General features: G+C 42.4%; 1 protein-coding gene across 16 annotated transcripts in view; it reads right to left on the bottom strand.

The window, feature by feature from the left end:
• The window catches only part of MAF (MAF bZIP transcription factor), a 211,305-nt gene that overhangs the window by 171,610 nt on the left and 12,590 nt on the right, over positions 1 to 27,105 (bottom strand). For 4 of the 16 annotated variants that reach the window (XR_013938396.1, XM_080552533.1, XM_080552532.1 and 1 more), the window contains one exon: positions 27,024 to 27,096. Coding sequence is in view for 4 of the 16 variants with exons in the window: in XM_080552533.1 (XP_080408659.1) it covers positions 27,063 to 27,096 (34 nt within the window). In the remaining 12 variants the exon portion in view is untranslated. Of the gene's footprint in view, positions 1 to 1,091; positions 27,097 to 27,105 lie in introns of all 16 variants that reach the window. The other 12 variants (XR_013938404.1, XR_013938407.1, XR_013938400.1 and 9 more) reach the window with 12 other exon arrangements.

The following is a 27,105-nucleotide window of genomic DNA, read 5'->3' as shown; positions in this document are numbered from 1 at the left end:
GCTTGCACCAGGAAAGATGCACAAAGGAGGACTTCCAAGGTTTTAGGCTCATTATTTTCATTCCAGTATATTGTACTCTTGTTTTTTTCCCCCGGTAGTGTTACAGCTCTTTAAGTGGCTGAACAACATCTGCACCAAGAAGACCACATGATGTGAAGCAGAAGCAAAGAGACGTGGCATTATGCATATTGCAAGGTACCCTGAGATATGCACTCGCAGTGACGTATGCACTGACAGGATTAATTTGACATTGGCAAGTGAAAACTTATTTTGTCATTAAGCTATCATAATTACACCATGTTCCGAGCCAGCAGATGCCCTAGCTGAGGTGCCTACATATGCTGCCTTTGCAGCAAGAGGCTAATATAGAATTTTAACTTCAGTCTCTTTTATGTGGGAGTGGGGCAGATTGGGACACTGCAGTTTCAGAGTGCCCTGTGCCTACCCATGGGATGTCCGAGGGACAGGGGCACTGCAGAAGGGCCAAGGGACATTTGCAGCCATCTGACAGGGGTCCTGCCACCCAAAGTCTACAATGACAAGACTTCAATGGTCTTCAGTCCAAACTTTAAATCCTTTCATAATGAAGCCTCTCTAAGCAGTGCTTCTGATTCGTGTATTTTCAGCAAAGAATGTATTTCTTCATCAACGAAGGGCATAAGCTATGTTCAGGAAAAATGCTCTCTAGTAGACAAACCATGAGGATCCTTTGCACTTAATCAATATTCAGAAAAATCAGGCTTTGGTTCCTGCCCCCCATTTATTCTGATGATTAGACATACTTAAGAATGGAAAAGCAAGAAAGATACCAGGCAGAAGAGCTGCAGCACTGGTAGGATGTGGTATTGCAATATTTATACTGCTGAGAGAGAAAAAAAAAACAACGGAGTATCAAAAAAATCCTAATGTTTGTGGCATTTAACTACAGCAGCTTTAGGTTACCTTAAGGTGACAATTTCTAAACAATCAAAATTGTGTAATAAGTTAAGCAAAAAAAACACAGTTTCATTCTTAGTTCATGAACTCCCCAGCCAATGACAAATTATGCTATTAGTGGCCTCAGTACGATTGTGAAAATATCCCTTACTTACAATTGAACGCGCTGGTTGGGGTTTTTTTCTTCATTGTTGTGTGTTGTTGAACTAAAATTGACAAAGCCCTGAATTTCGTCGTTCTTGCAATGTATTCTTTTCCCCTGACTTCCTGTTTTCATGAAATTTTAATAAGGCATTTAAAATAAATAGCTGTGCAGAGTCTCTATGCCTCTTTGAATGCTTGGGATGGATGTTTTGGGTAAAGTGATAGTCCAGAGACCTTGAGAGCATTTAATCCCATTCTAACTTGGCAAGACAACAGAAAATTAAAGCAGTGCTCTCTCCACTTCTAGCAACTCTGGAGAGATCTTTTGGGGAGGGGGTGGAGGCGAGCCTGGTGTGTGGGACAGCGTGGGGAAATAGTGGGTCTGTCCCTACAAATACTGACAGCAATCAGACCGATTTAGAAAACTCAGCTCTCTAAACAAGAAGAAAAGATCATCAAAACGTGCACAGGAAATGCAACCCTTGTGCCTTTTCACCGTTTGTGTATAAAGCAAAGCCCCTCCCTGAGCATCCCACACCCCTCCATGGGCAGGGGGCCTCCTCAGCTCCCCACCTTGCTGCCACCACCCCTGGCACCCCCTAGCCTGCATTCGCCCCACATCCTGCTGTTTGCATGGCTCGAGCTACACAGAGCAACTGGGGGCAGAATACACTGAAGTGGGAAAAGCCAAGAACCAGCTTAGAAGCAAAAAGGAGGAGGACAGGATCAAACCCTGCAGGAATCACTGCCCCTTAAGAGTCTGTAGCTCTCAGAATAAAAACTCCAGATTTTAGGAAATTGGAGGAATGACAGAGGAAAGCTGCTCAAGTTTCAGGGTCAATGGTTCAGTTATTAATGAAGGTGACATGATTTGATATGAGAGTCCATGACCTCAGATCACAGCTAAGCCTGATCCCTGAGCCTCACTCTAATTTAAACTTCTGTGGGATTTTTATTATCATGCATGCTAGGAGCTAAGAGCTTCACAGGACGGACAATAAAACAATAACATGTGAGTTGGCTAACAGATCATTATTGAGTTAAACCTCTTGTCGGGGACTAGTCATCTTCTGGTCATGGTTTCCTGGATAACCGTGTTTAAATTGGATGGGTTTAAACACAGACGCATCTCCAGTCGCCTGTGTGTTTTGGAAATGTTTCACTTCCACTGGCACAGGGGTCAAGGCTTTTGCTTGAAGCAGGAGGAAGATAGGAGTGTTTGCTCTGGAGCTGTGTACACTGCTCACTTCTAACAAGGAGGAAAGGGCTCGCCATCAGCTGCCACCTCTGCAAAAGAAGCGAGAGCAGCTAAATGGTGAAGAAAACTTACCGCAGCAGCTTAGAAAAACGGGAGATGTGGCTGCTTTGGAGATGTGAATGAAAGTAAGAGGATTACGGAGCCCTTGAGAGGAGGCATACTTGGCAGGGCTCACAGGATGGCACAAATTGCCTCTTCTGATGAGAAAAATATGAAAGAATAAAGATGAAAACTTCCAGGAGCCCACATTTAAGGAGACAACTCTGATTTTGGGGGTCCCTGAATTGTGCCTGCCTCCTGTTCCCCCAGCTGCTGGCACATCCCGAGCCCGGGCAGTGACTGGGCTCCCTCCCTCCCCTCTGCTCACAGACCCAGAAGCACTTTTCCTCTCCTTGCCTCGCAAACCTTTTGAACCCTACTAGTAGGTGCAGGAAGCATTGTTTACACAGTTGGATACATATTGCTTTTGCACACCACTGTGAGCCATCAGCAGAAATCTCCGCAATGGCCAGCTCGCCAGCCTCTCCTTGGCATAGCCCCTGACTTTCATATATCAAACGAGCAAAAATATTCCAAGCAAAGCAAAACAGAGCGAGTCTTGGCTCCTTGTCCTTTAACATACATATTCAATGTGCAGGAAGCTGGGAAGAGCTATTCATGGGGTTGGCTTGTTTTTGTTGGTTTAGGTTTGGGGAGGGGGGTAGTTTTCAATGCGCACTGCATCCTCCACAAATTTTAATAAGTGTGTTAAGCCACAGTGATCCCTTTCCCTTTCCTCTCTCCCTTTCTCTCTTTTTTTTTTTTTTTTACAGTGTTTAATTTCTACAAGGACATTTCACTTTAAAAGGAAGAAAGGGCTGCACCATAAGGGCTGCAGTGCAAAGCTTTTTCTAGTCATTTCCAACAATATATTTTGGAACTGTTCCCAGTGAACAGGCCAGATTAGCTGCCTTTGGTTCACATTTTACATTGTTTGCTAGATAGGGAAGCTCTGAAAAGCAGACTCTGTCCATACTGTTTGGTTGCAATAAAGCTAATTCTATTCAGTCCTATAGCAGTATGATAGCACTTGTGTAGGATTTCCCTTCGCTTGCATATTTATAGGGTCTTGTAGAGCTCCGCTGTAGCTCAGTGCCAGCATGAAGAAATCAAGCTGTCAGTAGTTTCTATTTTTGTCCCTACCTATAGTTTCAGTAATGACAAGTGAGTGAGGCAACATATGCATTTCCCATCTACAGGAAAAAATTACTGTCTTCCTTCAGTGTCTTACATCTGTGCTACAACCTATTTTCCTAGGGCTTCAGATTATGTTAGCTGATAGTTAACATGTATAAGCGCTGGTCAGGTGCAGTTGATTCCAGACATGGCCATTTGCCGAACCCCAAGCGGAAAAGTTTCAATAACTCCAAATTCCTGGTGCTTTTCCTTTTTGCCCCTAAATGGCGGGGGGAGTGGAACCTGCCTGGGAAATAGCTGTGTGGCACCCCAGCTCCTATCGGGCTTTGATCAGCGTACACACTCAAGCAAATGAGGATTCTCTACCCAAGATTAAGAGAGCTGCTGATGATATTTGATGTCCTCTTCTTGACCCCGCATGGTTAACTCGTTGCTGCAGCTTCCGCAGGAGTTGCTGAAATGGGGGCAGACACCACCAGCGCCCCAGCCATGGTCAGCAGCACCATGCAGGCCTACCCAGCCGTTTCCCTGGCAAGGGGAGGGATTTGGGGACACGGCTCCAACGCTAACAATTGTCCCCAAAGCTGCTGAATCATTAAGGCAGTGCCTACATCATTTGCAAACTCCCCTTTTCATCCAATATTTGCGTTTACGAATGCTTCAGCCCCACCTGAGAGTGGCCACGCCACGAATGCCGCCTCACCCAGGAGCTCCAGCGGCCGCAGGACCCTGCCTTGTGAGGGTGGTGGGGAAGGCAGGCACACACCCCGGCTCGCAGCTGCTTCACTTTGACAGTATCAAGGCCCTTACAGCCCCAGCCACGACTGCATCAGGTCTTCAGTGACAGCTAATAAGTGGGAACTGCACCCCACTGCTTTGCAAAGCTGCAACTCAGAGCTCCTTTGGAGATTATATTTATTTAAATGAGAGAAAGACAGTGGGCTTTAACAAAAGCTCGTAAGGAAAATAGCTTGACAACTTTGATAACAAGAAATAAACTCTTTTTCATAGTACTTCCTCTCCTCCCCAGCTCCATCCTCTCCTTCCCCACAGCCTGCAAAAGCAAATTTTTATCCCCTATTTGATTCTGCTTAGAGAACATGAACGGTTTGGAAGGGGGGTATGGACACCTCAACATTCAGCCTTTGTCTGTGAGGCTCCTCCACCTGAACTGACTTCTTTTTGGACTCCAGTTCACCAAAAGGAACAGGCAGAATTGAGATAGGAGGGGAGGGAAACAGGGGACAAAGCCAGAGCTGTTGGGCTAGGCTATAAATAAAAAACAGAAAAAATATGTTAAAAAATACAAGGCAACGCTATAAATCCCTCTCTCCAGTGTGAGCAAGCTACTGTATTACCGAGCTGGTGGGGCTGAGAGACTTCCCGTTACTTTATAGTCCATGACGATCACCCTCTTACGCTGCCACAGTATAACAAGCAAATGTCCCAACTCCCAGGAAGCCACTCGTAAAAAGATGCACTGCACAGCCTCTTACAGTCCTCAGAGTAAGAGAAGCAAAAAGAAAGGATTTTTTGCCCTTTAAGCCCGTTACTTATTTTGCTTTTATTTTTTTTCCGGGGCAGGGGGTGCTGGAAGTTGGGGAGGAAGAGAGGGTGAGGAGGAGGAGAAGGAGGAGGAGGAGGAGGAGGAGGAGAAGGGAGCCTGAAGGCAGCCGGAGCTGGGGATCCTTCCTGCTTGTTAATACACAGGCAAAATGATATGCACATATACAGCTTCGCAAGCTACCACGGGGAGGGAAGTAACACAAAGGAGCCATTTATTGCCTGAAAACTGTCTCTGAACAAACCCATTGTGTTAAAGTAATACAAATTCACAACACCTTCCTGCCTCCTTCTCCATCTGGATCTGTGCTAGTTTGGGGAGCGGGCGCTGCTGCCGCTCAGCATCCTCGCGAGGTCACCTCCCAGGGCCAGATGCCACGCTGATAGCACAGGGGTGAGGGAGAATTGGGGGGAGAGAGGATAACTTGGCCAGGAGACTCTCAAAAATCCATCAACTCATTTCTGGCCAGGCTGCAGGTTTATCTGGAGAGGCAATTTAAATCCAAGAACCAGAAGGAGGTATCTTTTGATGTAACATTTTGTTCTTTTTACTGAATACAAAGTTATTCCAGGCAATGCAGTTGGCCTGAAACAGTTATCAGTTACAAAACCAGGACTGCTCCTATCTCCTCTCCTTGTGCAATGCTAAGAAGATCCTCCCGCTGAGCTCTAAAGTAGGGGAAAAGCTATTAATTAAAAATAATTCTCCACGTTAAGGTTTGCTGCCTAAAGCTCAGTTAATATTAAGGAAATTCCAGCCGTTCACTCCCTGCTGCTGGAGCCTTTTCTTTCTCTATTTTGTTTTGCTAAGCTTTTTGAGAATATACACGGAGATCGCCTCGACGTCTCTAGCCCCTTCTCTTTCCTCCCCAAAATTCAGAGCCTGCTCTTCCCCACTTCAGGGAGGCCCCAACCTGCCGGTCTGGGTCACCCCAGGGGGACAGCAGGTTTATTCCCCTTCCACCTCTGCCACCCTTTTCTCGATGAGAGGTGATAACAGAGGGACCCCTGTGACCCTCGTTCCACCCGAGGTGTTAACACCAGCCAGAAGAAATGAGTTTTCCTGCCTTCCCGCTCCCGCTGAGCATCACAGCTCCGCTTCTCAAAATACCTGCCCTCAATTTTCAAAGCCAGCAGCCTTGGATGCATTTAGCCTTTTCTGCTGCTTGGAGGTGCTTGGCACTCTGGACCTGCATGATGGGGTAGGTCTCTAAAGTGGGGAAGAGGAAATGTCCTTGCCCCTGAGCAGAGACATGGGACTGATAGGGAAGAGCAGGACATGCAGCACAAAGCCTGGGTCCTTAGCCAAATCTTAGCTGAGGGTCTGCGGTCTGAAGCTGAACTTGAAAATTACGGAGAGATCACGGAGAGCCAAACTCCCCATATTTCTGCATCCAGTTGTTCAACAGCTGACATGAGGAAAGCAACTTTCTCTCCTGCTAACTGATGGCAATACATTTCATGCCAGCCATGCTAAACAACACGGAGGGAATCTTCTGAAAAACATTGTAAAGAATTTACATTTTATCAGGTATTTCCATAGTGTTTGGGAAATGCATAAACAGTGCAGAAATGGAAAATGGAAGAAAACAAGAAACTAATCAAAGTTCAAAAACACTATTTTCTCTTGTGGGGAAAGGTTGAAATTAAATGCTTTGTTATGCTTAAATATTACAGAACTGCAGCAAATAAGCTGATTTCAACAGTGACAATATTAGTGCAAGATTCCTGCCTTTACAGTATCTCAAAGAGTCTATAAACCATACATTTTGTGCTCTTATTTTCTTGATAGCTACATAAGGTTAAATATATATATATACATATACTATTTCCATGATTTTTTTTTTCTGAATTCATGCAGGAATCTTTCAGAGAACAGACCCCAAACAGTTGTTTTATCAAATTCTAACTTTTACCATTTCAGACTCCATTGTGATGAAACACGATGTACAGGCTGTCAGAACAAAAGCCTCGTCTCTTCAGTGCACACATTTTAACGCCATTGCTTTCATTTTCTCAAGTAGGAAAAAGATGACAAAATAAAATAAAATAAAATAAAATAAAATAAAATAAAATTAAATTAAATTAAAATAAAATAAAATAAAATAAGAAGAAAAACAGAGATACCTTCAGATTTTTTTTTTATGATTCCCAATTTTTTTTTAAAGATCAGTAAGCGTAAAAAAGGTCTAATTGAAACAGTTTCTGTGTTTTCAGGCAGTAAGTTTTTAGCAGACAGTTTTAAGTGTACTTTTCTAAACGTTCTTTTCTACAGAGATAAAGGTTAGGGATGGTAGTGACAAAGACAGTATATGACTGGAAAAAGTATTTCATACATCACTGTGAATTTACATAGAGCTGTAAAATGTGTTAGGTCAAGCAGGATTCCACTAGGACAGAGAAACAAATAAACTCTTCATTCCTGAGTATTAGTCTTACTAAGATGGGAACATAGGTCCCGATTCATTAGAGTGTTCGTTAAAGTCCATACTTAGACACACATACCTGAGTCTCACTGAAATCATGGAGGCTGGAGATCAACTTAAGGTTTTATTTCTGTGGGGCTTGGGGTCCAAAAAAGCAGCAGAGCTAGCTGGCGCTGGAGAGAACAAATCACCTATCGTGCACATGCTTTCTTACAAAACCATCCCTGCACCACAGTGCTAACACATGGCCAGCAAAACCAGATGAATGCATTCCCATGGGAATTTGCGTCAGAGTCCCAGCACGGATTACCTGGAGGTGACTATGCATCTCTGCTTGCTGATGATACAGGATTTATGTGGAGCTGGCATGTCAGAGCTAAGCTAAGACAGAAAGTGGTGCTTTAAACTATGTCCTAGCCAAAATGTGGTGATGTATTTCTGTTGATCTTTAGCAGTGGTGGTGATGTAGCCCGTGGTGTTGACCCCTTATGCCACCACTGCCACTGCTCTTTTCATTGAGAAATTACTCCCTGTATTATTACTCCATCTATTAGAAATAACGCTTAGATTCATAGATAGCACTCAAACATATCTTTCAGGAAGTCGTGTAAACTGTACCCTTGATTTTATAAGTTCTCCTCCTTCCCTTAAAATTGTTCACCCCGCCTGAATTCACACACGTTCACACTGAGTTTCCCAGTGAGTCACCCAGGTTGTTTCGTGGGCCACGTCGATTCATCAGCAAAACGTTAACGTGAACTCTTTAGAACGAAAAACCACAGGATGTTTTATTTGAGCTGCACAAGCAAGCCCTTTCCCAAGTCCTCACTGAAGGATGCGGTGCTCTCTGTGAGCAGAAGAGCACCTAGTCATGCAGCTTGTTACTCACTTTCCTTTCATGGGAAGCTCATCCCAAATGCCTGCAAGAGAAATTACTGAATACAATGCCACTGCCTACCTCACTTTATTTATACTGCAATAAATACAAATCAGACAACACTTTTGATGTGAGAGCTAACGATTGAGAATCTCACATCCGTGTGAGGCTGCGTTCCATTTCCTACAGTGATATTAATTTGTAATTTTTCCTCCTGTCTCTGCAATTACTTTTTAAGCTCCTCTATTTCACATCATCAATCCCACTCGTAAGACTGCAAGTCACCTAGATGCCATCTGTTGAAAAACAGAGTGATGGAAAGTCTGAATAATGCACTGAGTCAGGGTTATAGATGCTACATTTTGACATACTCAGAGGCATAAAGCTGGGGGAACAGATTAATAATTACTTTACCTGAAACTAAATCAGTTCATCTTTAAAGGCCTGACCACAGGCTGAAGCTAGTTCTATAAATACCTTGGTTTAGTCAGGACTAATTCAAACAAACTGGGTATGCAAATATTCAACACTCCAATGGCAAGATGCTTTCTCTGATAGTTCTTGCTTTAGCATGTCAATCTGAAACCTTGATTGCTTTTCTCACACTTCTTTGGATGAAAGGACATAAACAGCTATGAAAACCAGTTCTTTAATATGCTACTCTTCAATTCAATTCAAACATACACTTATTGCAAAAAGAACAACATGAACTGAGGAAAAAAAAAGAAAAAGAAAAAAGAAAAAAAAAACAGAATGGAGAACACCATAATGTAATAGCAAGTGCAAAGCAATTTTCATTCCTGGATCCTGGACGATTCATGTACAGAGCAATTTTTCTACTATATAGCAAAAAAAAAAAAAAAAAGGATGAGGAGGGAGCATATATTTCCAGTATAAATTGGGAATAGCTTAGGAAATGTTGTTTTTTAATCTAATTTCTGCATTTTTGCAAGCTTTTTAAAACCATTGTTAATAATTTATACTTGGCATGATGAAGAGTGTACCCAGATTATTTCAGAGGACAAAAAAGTCCTAAATCTTACTGGCTTGGATTCTTTGACCTCGACAAGTTTAGTCTGAAAACATTTGTTACATGATGAAAAGCTTTGTGAGAATGCTAATAACATTCTTAAAGGGTTAATGACGCCTAACTGATTGGCACTAAAAACTAGATTTCATTTGGTATAGTGACAGAGAAACTCTGCCACCAGGAGTATACATTCATGCCCACATTATTATAGGACAATTTAGGTCATCTTATTTTAAATTTCATGGCTCTGTAACATAGATGTAAATCAAAGTCAGTGAGGCAAATGATGATTTTTCCATAGTGAGATTTTTATAGTCTTGATCTTGAAAATATGCTTTGGGCTCAAGCTGTCTATCAAAATCCTTTCAATTAGCCAAAGGAGTTTGTGTTGCTGCTAGTGTACCATTACAATCAGAAAACAAAAGCAGAAAGCTTTCAGAATGAGGCACGTCTCATCATTTTTAAAATCTGGGCTATACTAATAATTAACATTTTTGAAAGACTTGGAATAATAAGGTGTTCGGGTCTAGAAACATGTGGCTATTGAAATGGTGAGACTTCATACTGAGGCACATCCAGAGACTTAAGCAAATACTATGTGCTGGTAGTGTGGCTCAAAACACCGCAAAGAGGGCCAAGTGTTTACTTTGTGAACATATAGAAAGGTGTGTGTGTGTACACCTGCACACATAATTTGTTTTTGAAGGATTTCAAGTGCTTAATTGTATGATTTTAGCATGTAGAGTCAGCCACATACAAGCGATCCTTTGCTTTAATAAACACACCATGAATTTGATATATTGATTGTTTGCTTTTTTAGACCTGATTTATCTGTCACTTCCATTTCCAGATTTGATTTATTGGTCAATTTCTTTTCAAGATTTGATGTATTAGTCATTTTCTTTTCAGGATTTGATTAAAGCACATTGCATAAGCTCTTTCAGATCTATTTCTAAATATTGCACATATATCTAGTTTGTATGTTTAAAATCTTAATTCCAAAACTTTCTTGATTAATAATTCATCTCTTTCTATCTGGACCTATTCCTTGTTATACACGAGTATAATCTGAATTAGATGAAACAAGCAATTACAGTGGACATAAAATACAGTAACTGTAGTTTTACAATAAATTGCACTCTCTGAAGCTTTAAAGAGAGTCTGGAGATTTTTTAAAAAGCATTAAGACAAAATAGGTAGAATTTGAGTTCTAGCTTCAAAGCTTTTATGCTCTAGAATCACACGCTGCAAAAGCAAACAGAAGGGAATTTGAGCTCTGCGGCTCCGATTGCCCCAGGGATGCAAAAGAGGGAATCTCAGAATAAGGTACAGGACTTCTCTTGCCATGATAAAATGCACAGGGGCAAATCTTTGGGGAAATAAGACATGTGCAGAGCCACAGGAGGGAGATGTCTGGTCCCAGGTCTACACCCACTGAAGCCAGTCCAAGGTGCACATTTTTGGCCATACTTTCAAACTGGACAGACCAAAGATCATTTTTTTTCCCCTAAAAATAAAACAGAGGCTTTAGCTAAAGCATAAAGAAGAGCTCACTTTCTAAACCTGCCCCTTCAGAACAGCAGGTCTCACACTGAAACACCTTTCTTGGCCCTTTGCTGCAGGATCAGGTTGGTCTAACCCAAGTCCTCTTTGGGACGGGGAAAACCTGGTATAAAGGTGAGGGACTGTCACCAAGGCCAGCTTGTGCTGCTACCCCAAAAGATTTCACCAGGTGGCCAAAGCAGGTCAGATCCTGCTGCACGGTGGACCCAGAATGGATTCAGACACGGGGCAACTGTGTGGAGCAAGGGGTCATCCTCTGAGTGGGACAAAACCAATGGAGTTACAGACTCCACGTTGAACGCAATGAAAGGAGTGAGGTGAGCCTTGACTGACTGGCCAAGCTCCAGCAGAGGTAATTAAATTCTGCCTAGCTAAACTCTTTCTGCACCAACAAGAGAGAGGTTTGTTATCTACTTCCTAATCTGCCCCAAACTGTGGGCAATGCTGTTTTATACAGTCAGACAGCTGCTTGATTCCACCGGTGCGTGAAAGGAGCTGTATCCATCCATCTCTTATCTGCCTCACAGGGGTGTTTTGAGGGCTAATTAATAAATATTTGGAAAGATGAAAGGCACTCAGGAAGTACAAGGCATTACTATTTCACACTCACCTCTGAGCGGATCTCTATAAACTGTATGACCACCTGGGCATTCAAACAGTTACATGAATGTGTTTCAGCATTAGCTTCCTGAATGGTTCATAACAAAAAAGAGCCCTATCCTGCCAAAGGCTGAGCACCTCCCAGCAGGATCTGATCACCAAAGCTCCCAGTGAATCCAACAGAAATTGAGAGTGCTTCTCATACAGCAGAAGATGCTCGGCTACTCACAAAAAAAGGCTGCCTTTGAGGAAAATCCATTTGTGCTTTAACACACCTATTTCATGTTTCTGGTAACAGCTCAGGACAATGGCCACCAAAGTCAAAAGAAGCTTTTCTAGTGGGTTTAGTGAGAGTTTGATTTGAGAAACAGAAAGAGCAGCACACAGCGGGCAGCAGCTGGCTCTGAGAACCACACAGCTCTCTGCCCTCTCTCTGCACAACTGGCCCTGGGAGTAAGGAGTGTGCAGAGTTGTAGAGAAATACTACATGGAGATGGCAAGGTCAGAGCTGAGGATGTGAGTCCCTACCTCTGGCCCTGCAAAACTGATAGAACCGTAATAATAAAAAGGATGGCAGGGGTTGCTAGTGCCATGGTTGGGATTTAGGGGGAACCTGTACAACAATGTACAAACATTGTCACCTCTTTTCTGTATGACAGCTCATGAGCAACATACCCCAGAAAGCTGCATCTTAGCTGGGTGACTCATCTGCCTCCTCCATTGACTGGGTGTGGCATCACTTTATGTGGACAAGGAGAAATCACAGAAAGTTATTTAAAATGATACCTTCCCATGTTCAGTTATTGAGCTGCAATAAGTGACAATATAATAGAAGGCAACTACAAAAAATTCTTAGGATGGACTAAATGCTACTATTCCTTTTCCTATACAAAACCTTGTACAGCATTTTATTTATTTATTTTATATGGTGATACAACTACAACATTGTACAATATTGCTCATCTTCTGGAGAAAACAGATTTCAGAATTGCTCAATGAATCGCTGTACTCGAGTATTATAAAATTTAGCACAGCATCACAGAAACATGTGAAGAATTTCTCAGCACTTTTTGAGACGACCTAGCACAGGAGAAGTCACCTGCTCCCCACAGACAGGTACCTTGAATGTGGTGAGACGTAGTTACCCATTTCCCATAAAGCAGAGCAGCCCATTTCCTGGCCCCATGAAGATCTGTCTGAGGGTAAACCACTCCTGCCAAAGGTCTTGAACCTGAAGACTCAGAAGAAGACACTATAAGGTGAAAGGCCTACATACACTTCAAAAGATGGAGTCCATAACCATACGTCTGGGAGCATTTCAAAGGGTGGGATTGTCTGAGCCAGAAAAATCTCTGGACTTTAGCTGAACTTTTTTACATCTCTAAAATTATCTGAGATCCCTCGTTTCCACACACATCCAATAACAACTTCCTGTCCTCCTCTACCACTCCAAAAGTCAATTCTACCCTGTCCAAGACAAACCGTCCCCTTGAGATAGGACAGGCTTCTGCCCCACGTGAATAATATCCAGCCCCCTCTTGCTTTCCCAGCAGAGCTTCCCCCTCTCTTTTCCACTATGCCAGCATTTCCCACACAGCGCAAATCCACACTGAAATACTTCACACAGCAGGGAGCCAATTCTCACACCATGAAATGCCAAATCCTCCAGAACATGTAAAACAAACACTTTGCAGTTTGCATCCTGCACTTGTTGAAACACAAAATGGGTCTAATACTTTGTTTTTCATCTGCTGCCTTCTCTCTGAGACGACGTTTCAAGACAAACAGGTTGAGCGTGGGTACAATGTGGAAGTGGTTTCAGTGAGGTTTTGTACAACCTAGTTCCCACCGCTGCACACAAAGCATCCATGTACCCTCTGCTTCAAAGGTGTTTGCTGGTGGTGTGGGTGGCTCGGACAGAAGACGGGGATCTCGTTTGTGCTGACTGGGCTTCTGAGAAGCGGCTCACCACGTACATCGCTCTGCAACAGCTTACTGTGCTTCCAGCAACAACACTCGGAGTCAGAGCCATCACCTGCCACCGCTCCCATGTCAATGAAGCTCTGAATGTGCTGTCACAGGAAACTACAGAATTACCCTTCCAAAAATGGACAGTGCTTACAGTGCTATTTGGAAAAAGAAAAAAAATAATAAAAAACAAAACAACAGCACAGCTATTGGCTCTCACTCTTTCACCTATTGCCATACCCAGGGCATTTACATCTACGGCCCAACAAGGAGCAGATGTTGGGTGATTGAAAAACTTGAACCTTCCATTGTTTTATTGACTTGTCACCACAGAGAAATTTGCTTTAATTTACTTTAAAAGTAAATGAGTTGATCTTCATAAAACTGGTGGCAAGTCACAGTTCTTAATGAGGATGTTAAACAAGGATTCTGTTTAACAACCAGAGGCACCAATTCCAAGTGCAAGGCCTATTTGAACAGACACATCTATCTTCCTTTTTGAAACATGCTGGTTTATTTTCAAGATGTTCAATATACACGGGGGGGAGTGCATGAACCCTTGAATGCCTGCATAAAATCTTTATTTTTTTTTTGTTTCGTTCTTTTTTCCTTCATGATGTTTGATGGTACCAGATTGTACTGAGAACTTTTTTTTTTTTAAGTAATTCCTATCTAAATAGAGACCTTTTGAACCCTTCATTGGAAAACTCAAAAAAAAAAGGTGAAAGAATTAGAAAGAAAATGCCAAGAGTCCAGGGACTTAAAATCAGGCAAAGACACTCAACTTTTTGAAAATAAGCTACCAGCTAGTGCCAGTCCTGGTTGCAAGCCTTGTATTTTTTCAGAGGCTGAATTCAGTTCCCCAGAAATCCATCCCAACCCCAGTATCGCCAGCCCAAATCAAGCTTTGAGGACTGTGAATGGGCATGGTGTCACTCAGGTACTGGAATGTGAAAGAGGTCTTCCAGCCACCTCAACACCACCACGTGGGATCGCTTCCCACCATGGCCATGAAGAATATACCCATGGACACAAGAAGTCAGTGAGGCAAGAAGTCCTTAGACACAGGAGATGGAGATACCTCCTTTGTAAAGAAGTAACACAGGGTTTTTAAAGCATAGAGAAGAGACTGTTGCCTTTACCACCTTCTTGTGTGCGTATCACCTTACTACAAAATGAAAAGAGAGGGAAGGAAAAAGAAAGAAACAGCTGATCTGTATGTCCAAACTGACAGGGTTGAGTGGAGCCTGAGCAGCGGGTAATGCCACGTGGCCAAGAGAACCTTCCCGAGCCCAGTGCTCGCTTAGGCCCTCAGTTCAGCATGTTCACAGCACTAAATCTGGAGTACCAATTTCCCTGGGATTCAGAGAAAATAGCTCTAATTAGTCACAAGCACTTCTTCCCACAGTTCCCTGCAAGTCTCCTCCAGGCATAGACAAGGCCTCAGCCAACTCTGGTAGCCTGAGAAAAGCTGAGCCCAAGGTGTTAACAGCCGTGAATACAATGCAGTTAATTTAATTGGGTTGTCCATCCTTGATACTTGAAAAGTCCCTTTTAAATGTTACAACTTTTTTTTTTTTCCCCAACAACTGAGTTACTATTTTCTCCTGAACTCCATTTTCATTTTAATGCTGATGCTCAGTTTCTTTTGCAAATTGAATGAAGGTAAAACTCTCCCAATAATATACCACCCTTTTGAGCAACTTATTTCCTTTTGGTGCAGTTTCAAATAGATAGAGCTATAATGGCCAGAATAAATTTTATCCCAGAAATGCAGAAAGCTGAAAGTTAAGCTTAACTTATAAACCCTTTTTAAGAGAGAAAAAATCATGCCAGCCTTATCACCATGACAGTCACAGCTGTTTAGATTTATTATGCAATGGTAATCAGGCTAGACAATAAATTTGCTATAGTAATGCATTAATCACTTTGTAAAGAAAAATGAACTACTTAAAGGAAGACAATACATTTTTTCTCTCTCTTCTTCCCCATGGTATAAATGGGTCCTCAGTTCCATTCTTTAGAGAAGGAAGCATATATTTTCACTTCTGCTACGTCTCTGATTTGAGCCGATGGCTCAGCAAGGTCACCACCATTTTACTTCCTACAGAACTGAACTCCACAAATATTTCTCAGTGAGATCTTTTTTTAGAGTTTTGAAATGCTTGGGCTAAAATGTCTAACTTTTAGTTGCCTTTTTTTTTTTTTTCTTTTTCTGATTCAGCATACATTTTCAGTGTGTACATGAAGTTTATACTTTTGGGTGAAATGGCTCTTTCAGTGGGATTCATAGAAGAAAAGTCCCTGGGAAATATTTTCTTGCAAGTAAATACCTTTGTTTTGTTCCAGGACATCTCCATACAAAACTCCCAGGCACGGCACCAGAAGACAATGAGGAAAGCAGAGTTAGCAGGCTCAATTTCCTCTCATTTTTCCAAGGAACAAAGTGAATATTCCTTGAACGGGCCCTAATGTCACCTCCAACTTTTTTAAAAAAGCAACTTAGAGCCTACAGCAAAGCCCAGGCCTGTGCAGATGGCTGAAAAATCCTTTTTGGCCCAACATCATCGGTGGCATTTGGGGAGAACTTCCTTCTGCCACAAAGAAGAAATGGGGTCTACCAAAAGCTACACTGAAGCTGGCAGCTTTTGAAATGCTAGATCTGATTGACAATGCCACCTGAGCTGCTAATGAAACCAGTGAAATTCATGACACAATCTTCAAGTAGCACCTTGGACGTGTACCTGCAACTATGAAGAGCCTGCATCCTATCCCCCTTTCTTTTTTATATGTGAAATTACAAAACATCAACATTATAATTTACCATTATTTAAAACACACTTCCCAGTGCCTGTCAGTAAGTTCTGGCTGTACATTGCACTAATGTATTCCTGTTACAGGGGTAAACTCACGGGGGGACTGTGGTTAACGCACATAGGTAAAGAAACGCTCCCTGCCCTCCATCCCGCAGAAGAAAAATTATCAGTGTAAGAATTAAATTATTCCCCTTTCAGATGTTGTAAAGCCTCCAGGCAGCATCCTAACAGTCCTTTTCAGCACAGGTAAATTGAATTCCAACAAGTTTACTGTATGTGGACTCTTCAGAGGAGATATTAAATAGCAAAGTCATGACCATAACCTATGAAAAAAGACCAAAAAGCCCGGTGTTGTTTAGTCTAGAGAAAAGGAGGCTGCAGCAAGCCATAACAACAGCCGTCAAATATGCAAAGGGTCAGTGCAAAGAGGAAAGGCGTACGCTGTTCTGGGTGACCAGGACAAGGCGTAAGGGACCTGCACCACAGGAAAGCTCCTCTGGTTAGACAAGGGGAAAGGTTTCTGAGCAGCGACAGGAGCCAAGGTCTGTGAGGGAGTCACCGGGGAGGCTGCACGCTCTCCAGGGGGGTCTTCAAAACCAGGCTATGCAAATATCTGTCAGGGATAATGCAGCCTGTCTGACCCTGCCTCACGGCACAGGGACGGATTACATAGCCTCTCGAGATTTCTTGCAACCCTGTTTCATTTATGATTTTATACAGCGGAGCCCCCAAGGGTAATTTTCCCCACTGCCCAAGGTTTTTCCTTATCTGTTCAGTGCTGGCGTATTATTCCTTCCCGTTTACTTGATCTGGGTTGTGCTCATGTAAACAAAAAGGCTGGTGTCCGCAGGGCAGCGAGACCACAGCATCCGTCTCCACTGTTCTGATCAGTCACCTACTTCTTATGCTAATTAGTACACAGATGGCAGGGTGGTTGGTGTAAGAATGCAAGAATTTGGGTCAAAGTTGGAGGATTGCTTTGAGATGAATTGTGCTAAAAATATGCAAATAATTCTAAAAATTTTGCTGGATTTCCCTGGCATCTTCACGGGTATGTGGCTCTCTGCTGTTTGAGGGAATGACCGGGCAGCACGTGATACCTGGCTTTTCTCAGCAGGGATGAGACTGGTGCTTTGCTCTTCTGTTGAGGGTGCTCCTGGCGCCTGTTCACGTACAGGGAAATGCAGCAAGGCCACAATGCCCAGATTCAACATCTGGCACAAAAATGTCACTCTAGGTGGTGGAAGGGACGGGATTTTTACCACCGTTTTCTTTCACCACTGTAACCCAGCCAGTGCACCAGGACGTGTAGCTGCTTACCTCGTGGACTGTGCAGAGGGGAGAGGGCGCGATGCTGGGGGCATCTGTGACTGGAGATTTGGGACTGCCCCGCAGGAGCCACAGGGATCCTCTTATGAACACAAAGCCTGACCTTCTGCCATCTTCATGCACAAGAGTCAGAGGCAAATCTAAACACTGACATTACTGAAAAAAAACCTTGCAAAAGCTGCCTTTGCACGTCTACATCCCAAGAGAGAAAAACCAGCTCCCAAATGTGCCCAAGTCTGTGAAGCCCCCCAAACCCAGGGAAGTGTGATGCTAAGCAGCGACCTGCTGTACCAAAAAGCGAGCCTTCAGCCACGCACCAGTGCCGTGCGCCCACCAGCACCCAGTTTGCCATGGGGGAAGGAGAGGCTTCCTGGTAGGTTCTTGCTTGCTTGAATTAAATTGAATTTTAAATTATGTAAAGCTTCAGTAACTGCAAAATAGTCCCTTTTAGAAAAAAAAAAAAAAAAAAAGTAAACCAATGCCTCTTCTACTTTAGCTTCTCCAGTTTAATTTCTTTCAAACTTTTTTCTGACGTATATGTTATGGCAATGCATAACGAAGTTTTTTGGTGCATTTTCTCTCAGAAGTGGAGTATTTATTTCACAAATTAAATTAGCTTTCTTGATTGCAAGCTGGGAAAACTAGTATATAATAAATTATAAGAAATGCTTGACCGGATCATACATCAATAAATAATCCTCACACTTAATCTGAAAACCATTAGGTAGTTGGAGTGATGACTGATTTAAAACTACCCATTTAGTTTACCTGTGATACCGTGTTATTTAAATTCAAGACTCTACATTAAGTACAATCTGGACTAAAACTTTCATTTGGAAATAATCAAAAAATTTAAGGGATTTTTCCTTTTCTTTCTTTTTTTTTATTTTTTTATTTTTTTAAGATTTAATTAAAAACACAAGATGAAATAAATATTTTAGGCAACCAGCAACAAAATGGGAAAATACCATGTGTTTGGGGTTTTAGTGCCCTCTGAGTGCTGGAATTTATTTGCAGCAAGCAGAAAATAGACAGCAAGCATAAAAATTCAGCAGATTCCCGCTAGTAAAATTATTTATCAAGCTAACAAGGGAGGAACCCTTCTAGTAGCAACAAGCCAGCAAGGAAAAGACGTGCCTTTATATTTTACCTTTGGGTTAGCACACCAGTAAAAATGCCAACTGACAAGCACTTCACATAAACATTTCTTTCTAAATGAGCTGCCTTGTTAGAAAAAAATCTAAGCAAAGGAGTGCTACAGTCAACAGACAGAAAAACCCAGGATGAATACTACATTGCTCCATAGTACAGAAAAATATAAATAAAGACATAAAAATAATGTAGATGCATAAATGACTTTAATAAATTAACACTTCATTTTGCATTTAAAATAACTACTTGTGCTATAAATCTATCTTAGCTTCGGTTCCACCAAGAAAGAATACATCCAGTTATCTGTTATTTAGATCTTACCTTTGGAACTGTATGTGCACACACACACACAGATATATATATATATATATGCAGTCACTGTGCTGTTGTTAGCTGTGCTACTCAAGCCCCATTGCAATATTTATCGTATATTTATTTTACAACCGAAACCCTGAAGTCGGTTTTACAGTTTAGTTTAACGATACCAAACTTTGATTATAAATTATAAGTGGCTTTATTGCCAGCCTGAAGAGGCAAAAATTTGGAGACACTCGATTGCCTGATCCCAATTAAATTTTAAAGAAACAGTAAAGTGACACACATTCTCCGAATAGCTGAGCTCTAAGGAGAGCTGCAAATGACTCCTGTCGGCTGTATAGAGGGGCTGTACCCTCAGAGCACTTCTTTGCTAGAATGAACATTTGACAATTGTCAGCAAGCTTTAGAATAAAACCAAACTAAACAAAAGAAAACAACAACAACAACAAAAATCCCAAGGATCTTTCTTAACCGTTATTATTTTCGTTGCAGAAAAAAATAGCTTGTGGGAGGGTAGGGGGCAAAATCAGACTCAGCGCTTTGTCTGATTCTGCAACTCAGGAAGCAAAACCTGCCACAGTTGTTGACAAAGAGAAAACAAAAAGGAAAGTTTTACACTATCCGGAGTGGTAAGAGGGATGCACAGGCATTTCTGACCAATCTCATGATTTTCTGACTACAGCCCTAAGCCAGACACTGCATGGCTTGCTCTGAACTCCGAAGGCAGGCGAGAAAGATGGGAAAAGGTAGGAAACAAAGGAAAAAAATAAAAAAGAAAATGAAAAAAGAGTTTTTATTTGAGCTTTTGCTCCCCTCAAAGCCTGGCATTTTTCTTGCCTCTGCAGCGCTCACAATGCAGGAAGGGAATGCACCATCTCACACACCCTGCGCCAGCCAGCTGAGCTGCTGCTCCAGCCGACCCAGGGCATTGCTTGGGCTGGGGGAGAGAGTCGCCAGCTCCGAAATCACCACCCAGGGCCCTGATCCTGCATTCTTCTCACACCCAAAGATTCCTGCAAAAACAATGGGAGTTTTGGGTGTGCGGGAAATGCCGAAGTGAGCTGGCATTTGTTAACTGCTGATGGATTACATTAATATGAATATTTGTCTGTAGGGGACAAACACTTTCGAGCAGCGAGCACAACATTATGGGCAAAACATCAGCAATAATAACAAAAAAGGGTAGAGAGAAACATCATTGATGTAAACCATGAAATAAATAATATATGTCAACTTTTATGTTTCTTGCCTTTGATCTGGGAACAGCTGACATTAAGTCCAGGAACTGATACCTTTTTAGCTGAGAAGACACAAGATGTCAAGTTAGATTTTTTAGTGCAAGGCCAACATGTGAAAACAAAGCTAAAAGAGTTGAAGAAATGAGCGTAACAGAAAACATAGAGATTATCTCATGTCATTGGAGAGAAAATGATGGGAGTTGCCACAAAAGCCGACTGGTTGATATAATGTTTTCTTCGCTTTTCCTTTCTCTCCTTATTAGAATATAATTTGGGTCTGAGTGATATGGAAATAGATCCTTCCTGAGCACAGAGAGGGCATGCTGCAGGTAGAGCAGATGCTGAACGAGGTCTGCAGCATGTACCTGTGTACATTCCTCGCTCCCTGATCCCTGCCTGCCTCTCTTCTCAACTCGGTTGCCCAGCCAAGGAGTGCAGGTAAAGCCCCGTGAGCAGGCATCGCACTAAAGCTCCTCTGGCTCCTGCCCACACGGTGCAGCAGCAATCTGGAGCGCCTCCGTGGAGCACATGAGAGCTGCTCTCGCCTTTGACTGAGCAAATCTGGCCCACTATTTCTTGCTTGATTGCTACCAGCACCGGCTTTCTGGCACGGGTCTAAGCCCGGAGCCTCTCCGTCAGCCTCCCTGCTCTTCTGACCACTTACACCAAGTAGATTGGAGCAGACCATGGCCCTAGATGTCCAATATTGCAGTTGAAGATGGGAAAAGTGGGTTGTTCCCATCCACACTTGTGACTGCTCCTGGTTAATACGACAGACAGAAAGTAGCAGGCATGCAGAAAATGATTGACATGATTTTCTCCTGTTAAAATCCAGCCCCCTGGGGAGCAGCCCTCCTTCACAGGAGACCCAACCCAGCCTCTACCCGGTCCTGTCCCAGTGTAGGACTCTCATCCCCACCTAACCATTTGTGCTGCCTCTCACCATGCTCCTGCAGCACTCAGCATCCCCAGGGCCGGGGCCGGTCCCCGCTCCGCAGTCCTGCCAAGCATCCCAGCTGCCAGGAATTTGTGCCAAGGGAATATCGGTGGTGCAGCACAGCGTGCGGAGCAAATTTGCTTAATTTAGCCCAGGCCTTAATCTCGGTGACTTCGGCAAGCTTGTTTGTGTGCAGAAGGGCTGGGGAGCCCGGCTCTCAGATGTCAATAAGCCAGCACAATACCTCTGCACAACATGAAGCCAGCTATTTAATTACCTATCACTGCTAACAAAAGCTCTCTTTATTTTGATTAACTTTGAGAGAACAAGGTTCCCCACCACCAGAGTATGTTTAAATAATTACACAATACAGAATAACATGCCTGGAAACACAAAAAGAGGGGAAGCAGACAGAGGGGAAAGAAGAAAGGGAAGACATAAACTCAGCCTTGCTTCCCAATTTAAACTACGAATGACCTCTGGGTCAATTTTTCAGAATATCTCAGATCAATTCAATTCTCACCTCCGCTGCCTACCTGCTAGCAAATGAACTTACTGCGCCTTCCAATAGACAGAAATGACTAAAAGGAAATCGCATTTAGCTGCATCTGAATAACCATGGTTATTAGATGATGCGTGCAGAGGAAAAATTACCATTCCCCTTCTCCTTCTACTCCTTCGGTTGTCATTCTCACCTCACTGGTGATTAAGATGTAGGATGCTCTTACAGATTGTTAATTAGGTGTTAATATCTGCAAGGGGCCACAGCAAGTTCCTACACCTGAGGTCATTTCTCAGAAGTCGGGCTGTCTCCAGTGACAGTACCTGTAATTCCCAGAGCTAGTTTGATTCCCACTCAACAGCTGGAGCTAGTGTTTCTTTCATGTCTGGTTTCATTTCCTATCTGAAATTATATGAGTGCTAATATCTTTATTATCTTTCCCGGAGAAGTGCAATGCTCGAGCATGGCACAGCGTGTTGCTCATAGGCTTTCTTATTTATTTATTTATCTCCCCCCACCCTCCCACCCCCCAGCATTTTTGGAACATTTCAAGCAAAAATCTTTATGACTAGCAAATTTAGAGCTGAGGACTCCATTACAGATCCGGGGGGTTAGAGAGTAGGAGGGAAACTAATAACGTGGGGACTAAAGAAAACAAGGCTGCACCGCTGCTGAATGATAATGGCTTGAACCTGGGGAAATGAATGTAATGGCACCGAGGAATTACAAGGACAATGGGACCTCCAGATACCTTGCAGATGCACAACAGTTATTCCATATATGTGTGTATGTGTGTACATATAGGATTTTAGGATGTATACTTCGTATTTAAGGGGTGGGGAGGGGCACATCACTGAACTATGATTTGCTTACATTTCAACGGATCCAGCTGAGTTGTTCTTCATTCAGAAAATCACCTGCTCCCAGAGTGCCTGACCTGTGTAGGGGGTTTCTCACCCCGACAGAAGTCCCAAGTCCTACAGACATCACAAGCGCTGCTGCGGAAGCACCTGCCCCCCCCCCCCCCCGGGAGTGGTGGATGGGGCTCGTGCCGGTGGCAGCCCCGTGCGTTTTTTGCCCTAGGACACGAAGTAAGGCAAACAGCGAGCACTCTACCACACAGACCTTCATTAGAAGGCTTCCAGGAGCATTGCAGCTATTTTTTAACTCTCACAAAAGCCTAGAAGGTAAGAATTAATTATCTGGGTTTATAACTGTGTAAACTGAGATATAAAGAGATCAACGGTAACAGACCTTTAGAAGACACCTAAGATAACAAGTTTAAAGTGCTGCAGTATTTTGCTGAATCTAGAGTCAAAGAACTGGGTCAAAGTCTCACAAGTGAGTCAGGCTGTAACTCCCAGCTCCCGATTTCTGCACTCTCTAAACATCAGGACTATATGTGGAAGCCTGAGAAGTAATTTTACACATGGGACGTTAAATCAGTACTTTTCCTGTCTCATCAATCTCCTGTATTTTGGTACAGTGTGAGTCATTTCGTAAGTGGCACAAATTAGGAAATCCAAAAGAGAGGTTTTAAAAATATTTCGGTTTTTGTAGCAGTTAACTTAAAATCCTCTATTAGAATTAAACAAAAGCTAAAGCCACATCAGTGGAAAAATGTTTTAGAGTTTATTTTAAACACAAGGAAAACTATTAAATTGATTTTACTGGGAATTTTGGGGGAGTAAAAACTGTCAAATATGTCATGCACTTTTTCTTTGCTCATAAAGATTCACGATATTTTCAAAATTCACATTCTCAGGAATAAGCTAGAAAGGAGTGTGAGACATTGTGAAAGTTTCTATTTTCTCTCTCTCTCTTTGGTTTGTTTGTTTATATGTTTGTTTTTAAATACTAGAGAACAGGTTTTTTACTTATGTAAAATGACCAGCAAATTGTACAGAGTATGTTTGGGAAGAGAAAATGAAGGGAGATATGTTACTATCAATTTCTTAGCAAGAACAGCATGTTGCCTCCCATTTAAAATAAAAGATTCTCATTTAGACTTAATATAGCACATCTGCTTGTAAAATACGTACAAGGCTCCCATTGACTGCAATGGGAAACTTGCCAATAATATTTCATGGAAGTTCTCTCGATATCAGGCTCAAAACATAAAGACATTTTAAAGGGACGGCTAACTCAACAATGGAAAGTTAAAAATAACTCACTCACACACAAAGAAACTTGATTGTTTTTACAGTTTTTGGCTTTAATTTTCAATTTTATCAGATATATATGGTCTTATCAGATATATGGTCTTAGAATAAAACTTGAGGTCTACTTGCAGGGACGTCAGGCAGCTTTGACATCACAGGCTGTGGCCATGAAATGAAATATGATGCCACAAACAACAGTCAGACTCGGTTGTACATCAAAAATACACTTGAAAAACATGAGAACGCAAAAGGTCTTGTACAAAACACAAATCTCTTTAAAAAATGCATGTGCGAATGCAGGAATAGCAGTGAAAAGTAAGCAAATATATACTTTAGGATTGTCATGATTTCCCTTGTGTGAAAGGTCTTAGAGGTAAACAGAAAAAGGAACAGAAAATATATTTCTGTTCTTTACTGCTCCTTATTCTCTCCTTAGTTTTAGGGCTCATCCAGATGGGGGAATTATGTAGTAAAATATACCGCAGTGCTACCCATTCCCAGGGTGGACACTCCTACTCCAGAGTAAAAGTGGATGGGTTTATTTTATTTTTTTATTTTGAAAGCAGCTTAAGCTATACTGGGGAGGGGTTGGGGGGGATCCACTTTTACTCCCAGATAGCAGCATCCATCCAGGGAGCTCACAGCACAGCTACTGACTGATAAATTCATATCTTGCTTTTTATTAGTATGACTTGGCTCGTAGACATTCACGTGCTGGTGGAAATCTGGGGCCTGTGAATTCAGTGGGGCTTTTACCAAAGCTGTGGTGGGGCCATGAACTTTTCTTTCACCTGGGATGGAGGCAGGGAGCAGTTTAGATCCCAGGGTCCATCATTTCCACGTCCTGCCCTTGGAGCATTACCAAAGCCCTTCAGAGACCCTGGCTTTGTCTTGAAAACCAAAACATTAAAAGTTACACACAGTGATAAAAACCACCAGATTTCTTCTCCTGTACTTCATTTTTAAGAGAAAGCTAGGCTGTAGTTTATGTGTCAGAACCAAATTCTGCTTTCCAACATTATCACGCCAATCAGGAAATACTCGGGCTGGTTCCAGGATGTTGGAAGACGGAAAAGCTCTTCTGCACCAAACGAAACATACTGAAGTCGGATAAAATAGGTATCAAACACACCTGGGGTTACATATGTACTGGGAGTGATGTTTGCCAGGGCTACTGGGAGTCTTGCACATGGAACTGGCCAGCACATGGCCCTTGGAAAATAATACTGGCCTTATGAAATACCGCAATGTATCCTCGGTGGCTGCAAATCCTGCTGCCATTAGACACGAGGGGGAAATTATGGTGAGGACATCCTAACCAGCACCCGCCAAATGCTCCGGTCACATTTGTAAAGGGAATTGCCTTGAAATGCTAAAAGTATGCCAGAAATAACATAATTTGTTCAAAGTAGTCAAGTTAGTCGGTTAGACCGTGGAGACCACTGTCCACTACCAGAAATGTGCAGGCTGAAATCCCCTTAATCAAAGCACCTCCATGAATAGCAATGAACATCTCCATGGAGCGCGCCTCCAGAGAGTGTGGAGTATTGGAGTCTTCATAGCTGAGCTTATTATTCCTAATATCACAGAGACACTTCCCTGAATTGTCCTTCTCCTTCCCAAATTCCCCATCTGACCAGATGTCTTTCTCTTTCTTGCTTTCACCTGTCAATCATGCTCGCAGCTGAAATTTGATTTCTCTCCCAACAGTAACCTTAGATGAAATATTACCATAGGGGTCAGATCTGTCTGAACCTTGCCATAAAAGTTCGTTAACTCTTCCGAGACCCGACAGCTATTTGCTTAAAAGTAACAGATTTTGCTGCTGTTTTATCCTATCATCTGTGACAGGGTAACCACAAAATATTGGAAGGAAGGAGCAATGAATTGTCCTGGAGAGCAGCAGGTTAAGCAAGTCCCGAGATCACAAGTGCACACCAGGGAAAAAGCTTTTGCTTTTTTTTTGTTTTTTAATATATGGATAACATGAATTCGTATCACTTATATGATTTATATATATCTAATAATCACATACATAAATTACAGGAAACAGGAAAGGCTTCCTCTCTGATTATTGCAATTGCAGCCATTACAATGAGAACGAAGGCGACAAACAGGAGCTGCCCCTTCAATGAAATGGCTCCTTAAGGAGCCCACTCCTGCAGGCTGTACACCAACAAAAACTCCTTTCTATCCTATTTGGTGTAAATCTAGAGCTCTGGCTACCTCTTCCCCATTCTCACTCATATTTTAAATATTTTTTAATAAAAGCTCATTACATGAGCTAATAAAATACTGTTTTATAGTAGCACATGATGTTTGATCAAAGTGTGGTAGGGTGTATTCTGAACTAAAATAGGAGTTTTCATAACAAAATTCAGGCAGGAATCTCTGTCATTGCAACCTTGAAGCTCATTTAAGCCATTTAGTATTTTTTTACAGTTGAGGTCAATAAAAATCAGATTCCATGTGGAGAAAAAAAAAAAAAAAGTGCCTGCTTGTATCTAGCAGGGAAAGGGACCGAACATTTAATCCCCACATTTTTGTTAGCGGCATATTTTTTAGTCTATGTTGACAGACTGAATGAACATGAGTTTGACGAGGAAAGCAGTGCTGTGAATTAGACTCTATTGTAAATTGGGAGTACAGAAGTTACCTAACACAGCCTCATGATTTTCATCAAGATCTGAAGGAGACCTTCAGAAGACCCATCCTTATTCCCCATAGCTGATGTCTGAAACGCTAGCGCTTGAAGAAAAAGAAAGAAAACATTCGCAAAGGATTATATATGAGTTGTGGGACATGGGAGAGCTGCCTGCCTGACAAAAGTACAAAGCCCAATCACTGCAAAACGCTTCTTGTAGGCACCTGAAAGCCAGCCTCATCCAAAAGCCTGGAAGCTGCACTGGGAGACTGCCAGTGGCTCCCGGGCTCTGACCGCGGCTCCCTGTGAGCAGCAGGAAACAAAGCGGTGACATTACCATCCCTCCCGAAATACGAGAAATTGCTAATGAAAATGAAAACATACCTTTTTTTTTTTTTTTTTGACCTCAGGTAACAGGGAATTTCACATCACCGTTGTAGAAGATTCTCTCGGGTACCTATTTTAG

This window comes from Anser brachyrhynchus (assembly GCF_964034855.1).
Source record: "Anser brachyrhynchus genome assembly, chromosome: 12".
NCBI lineage: Eukaryota > Metazoa > Chordata > Aves > Anseriformes > Anatidae > Anser > Anser brachyrhynchus.
This window is presented reverse-complemented; position numbering and strand designations above follow the sequence as displayed.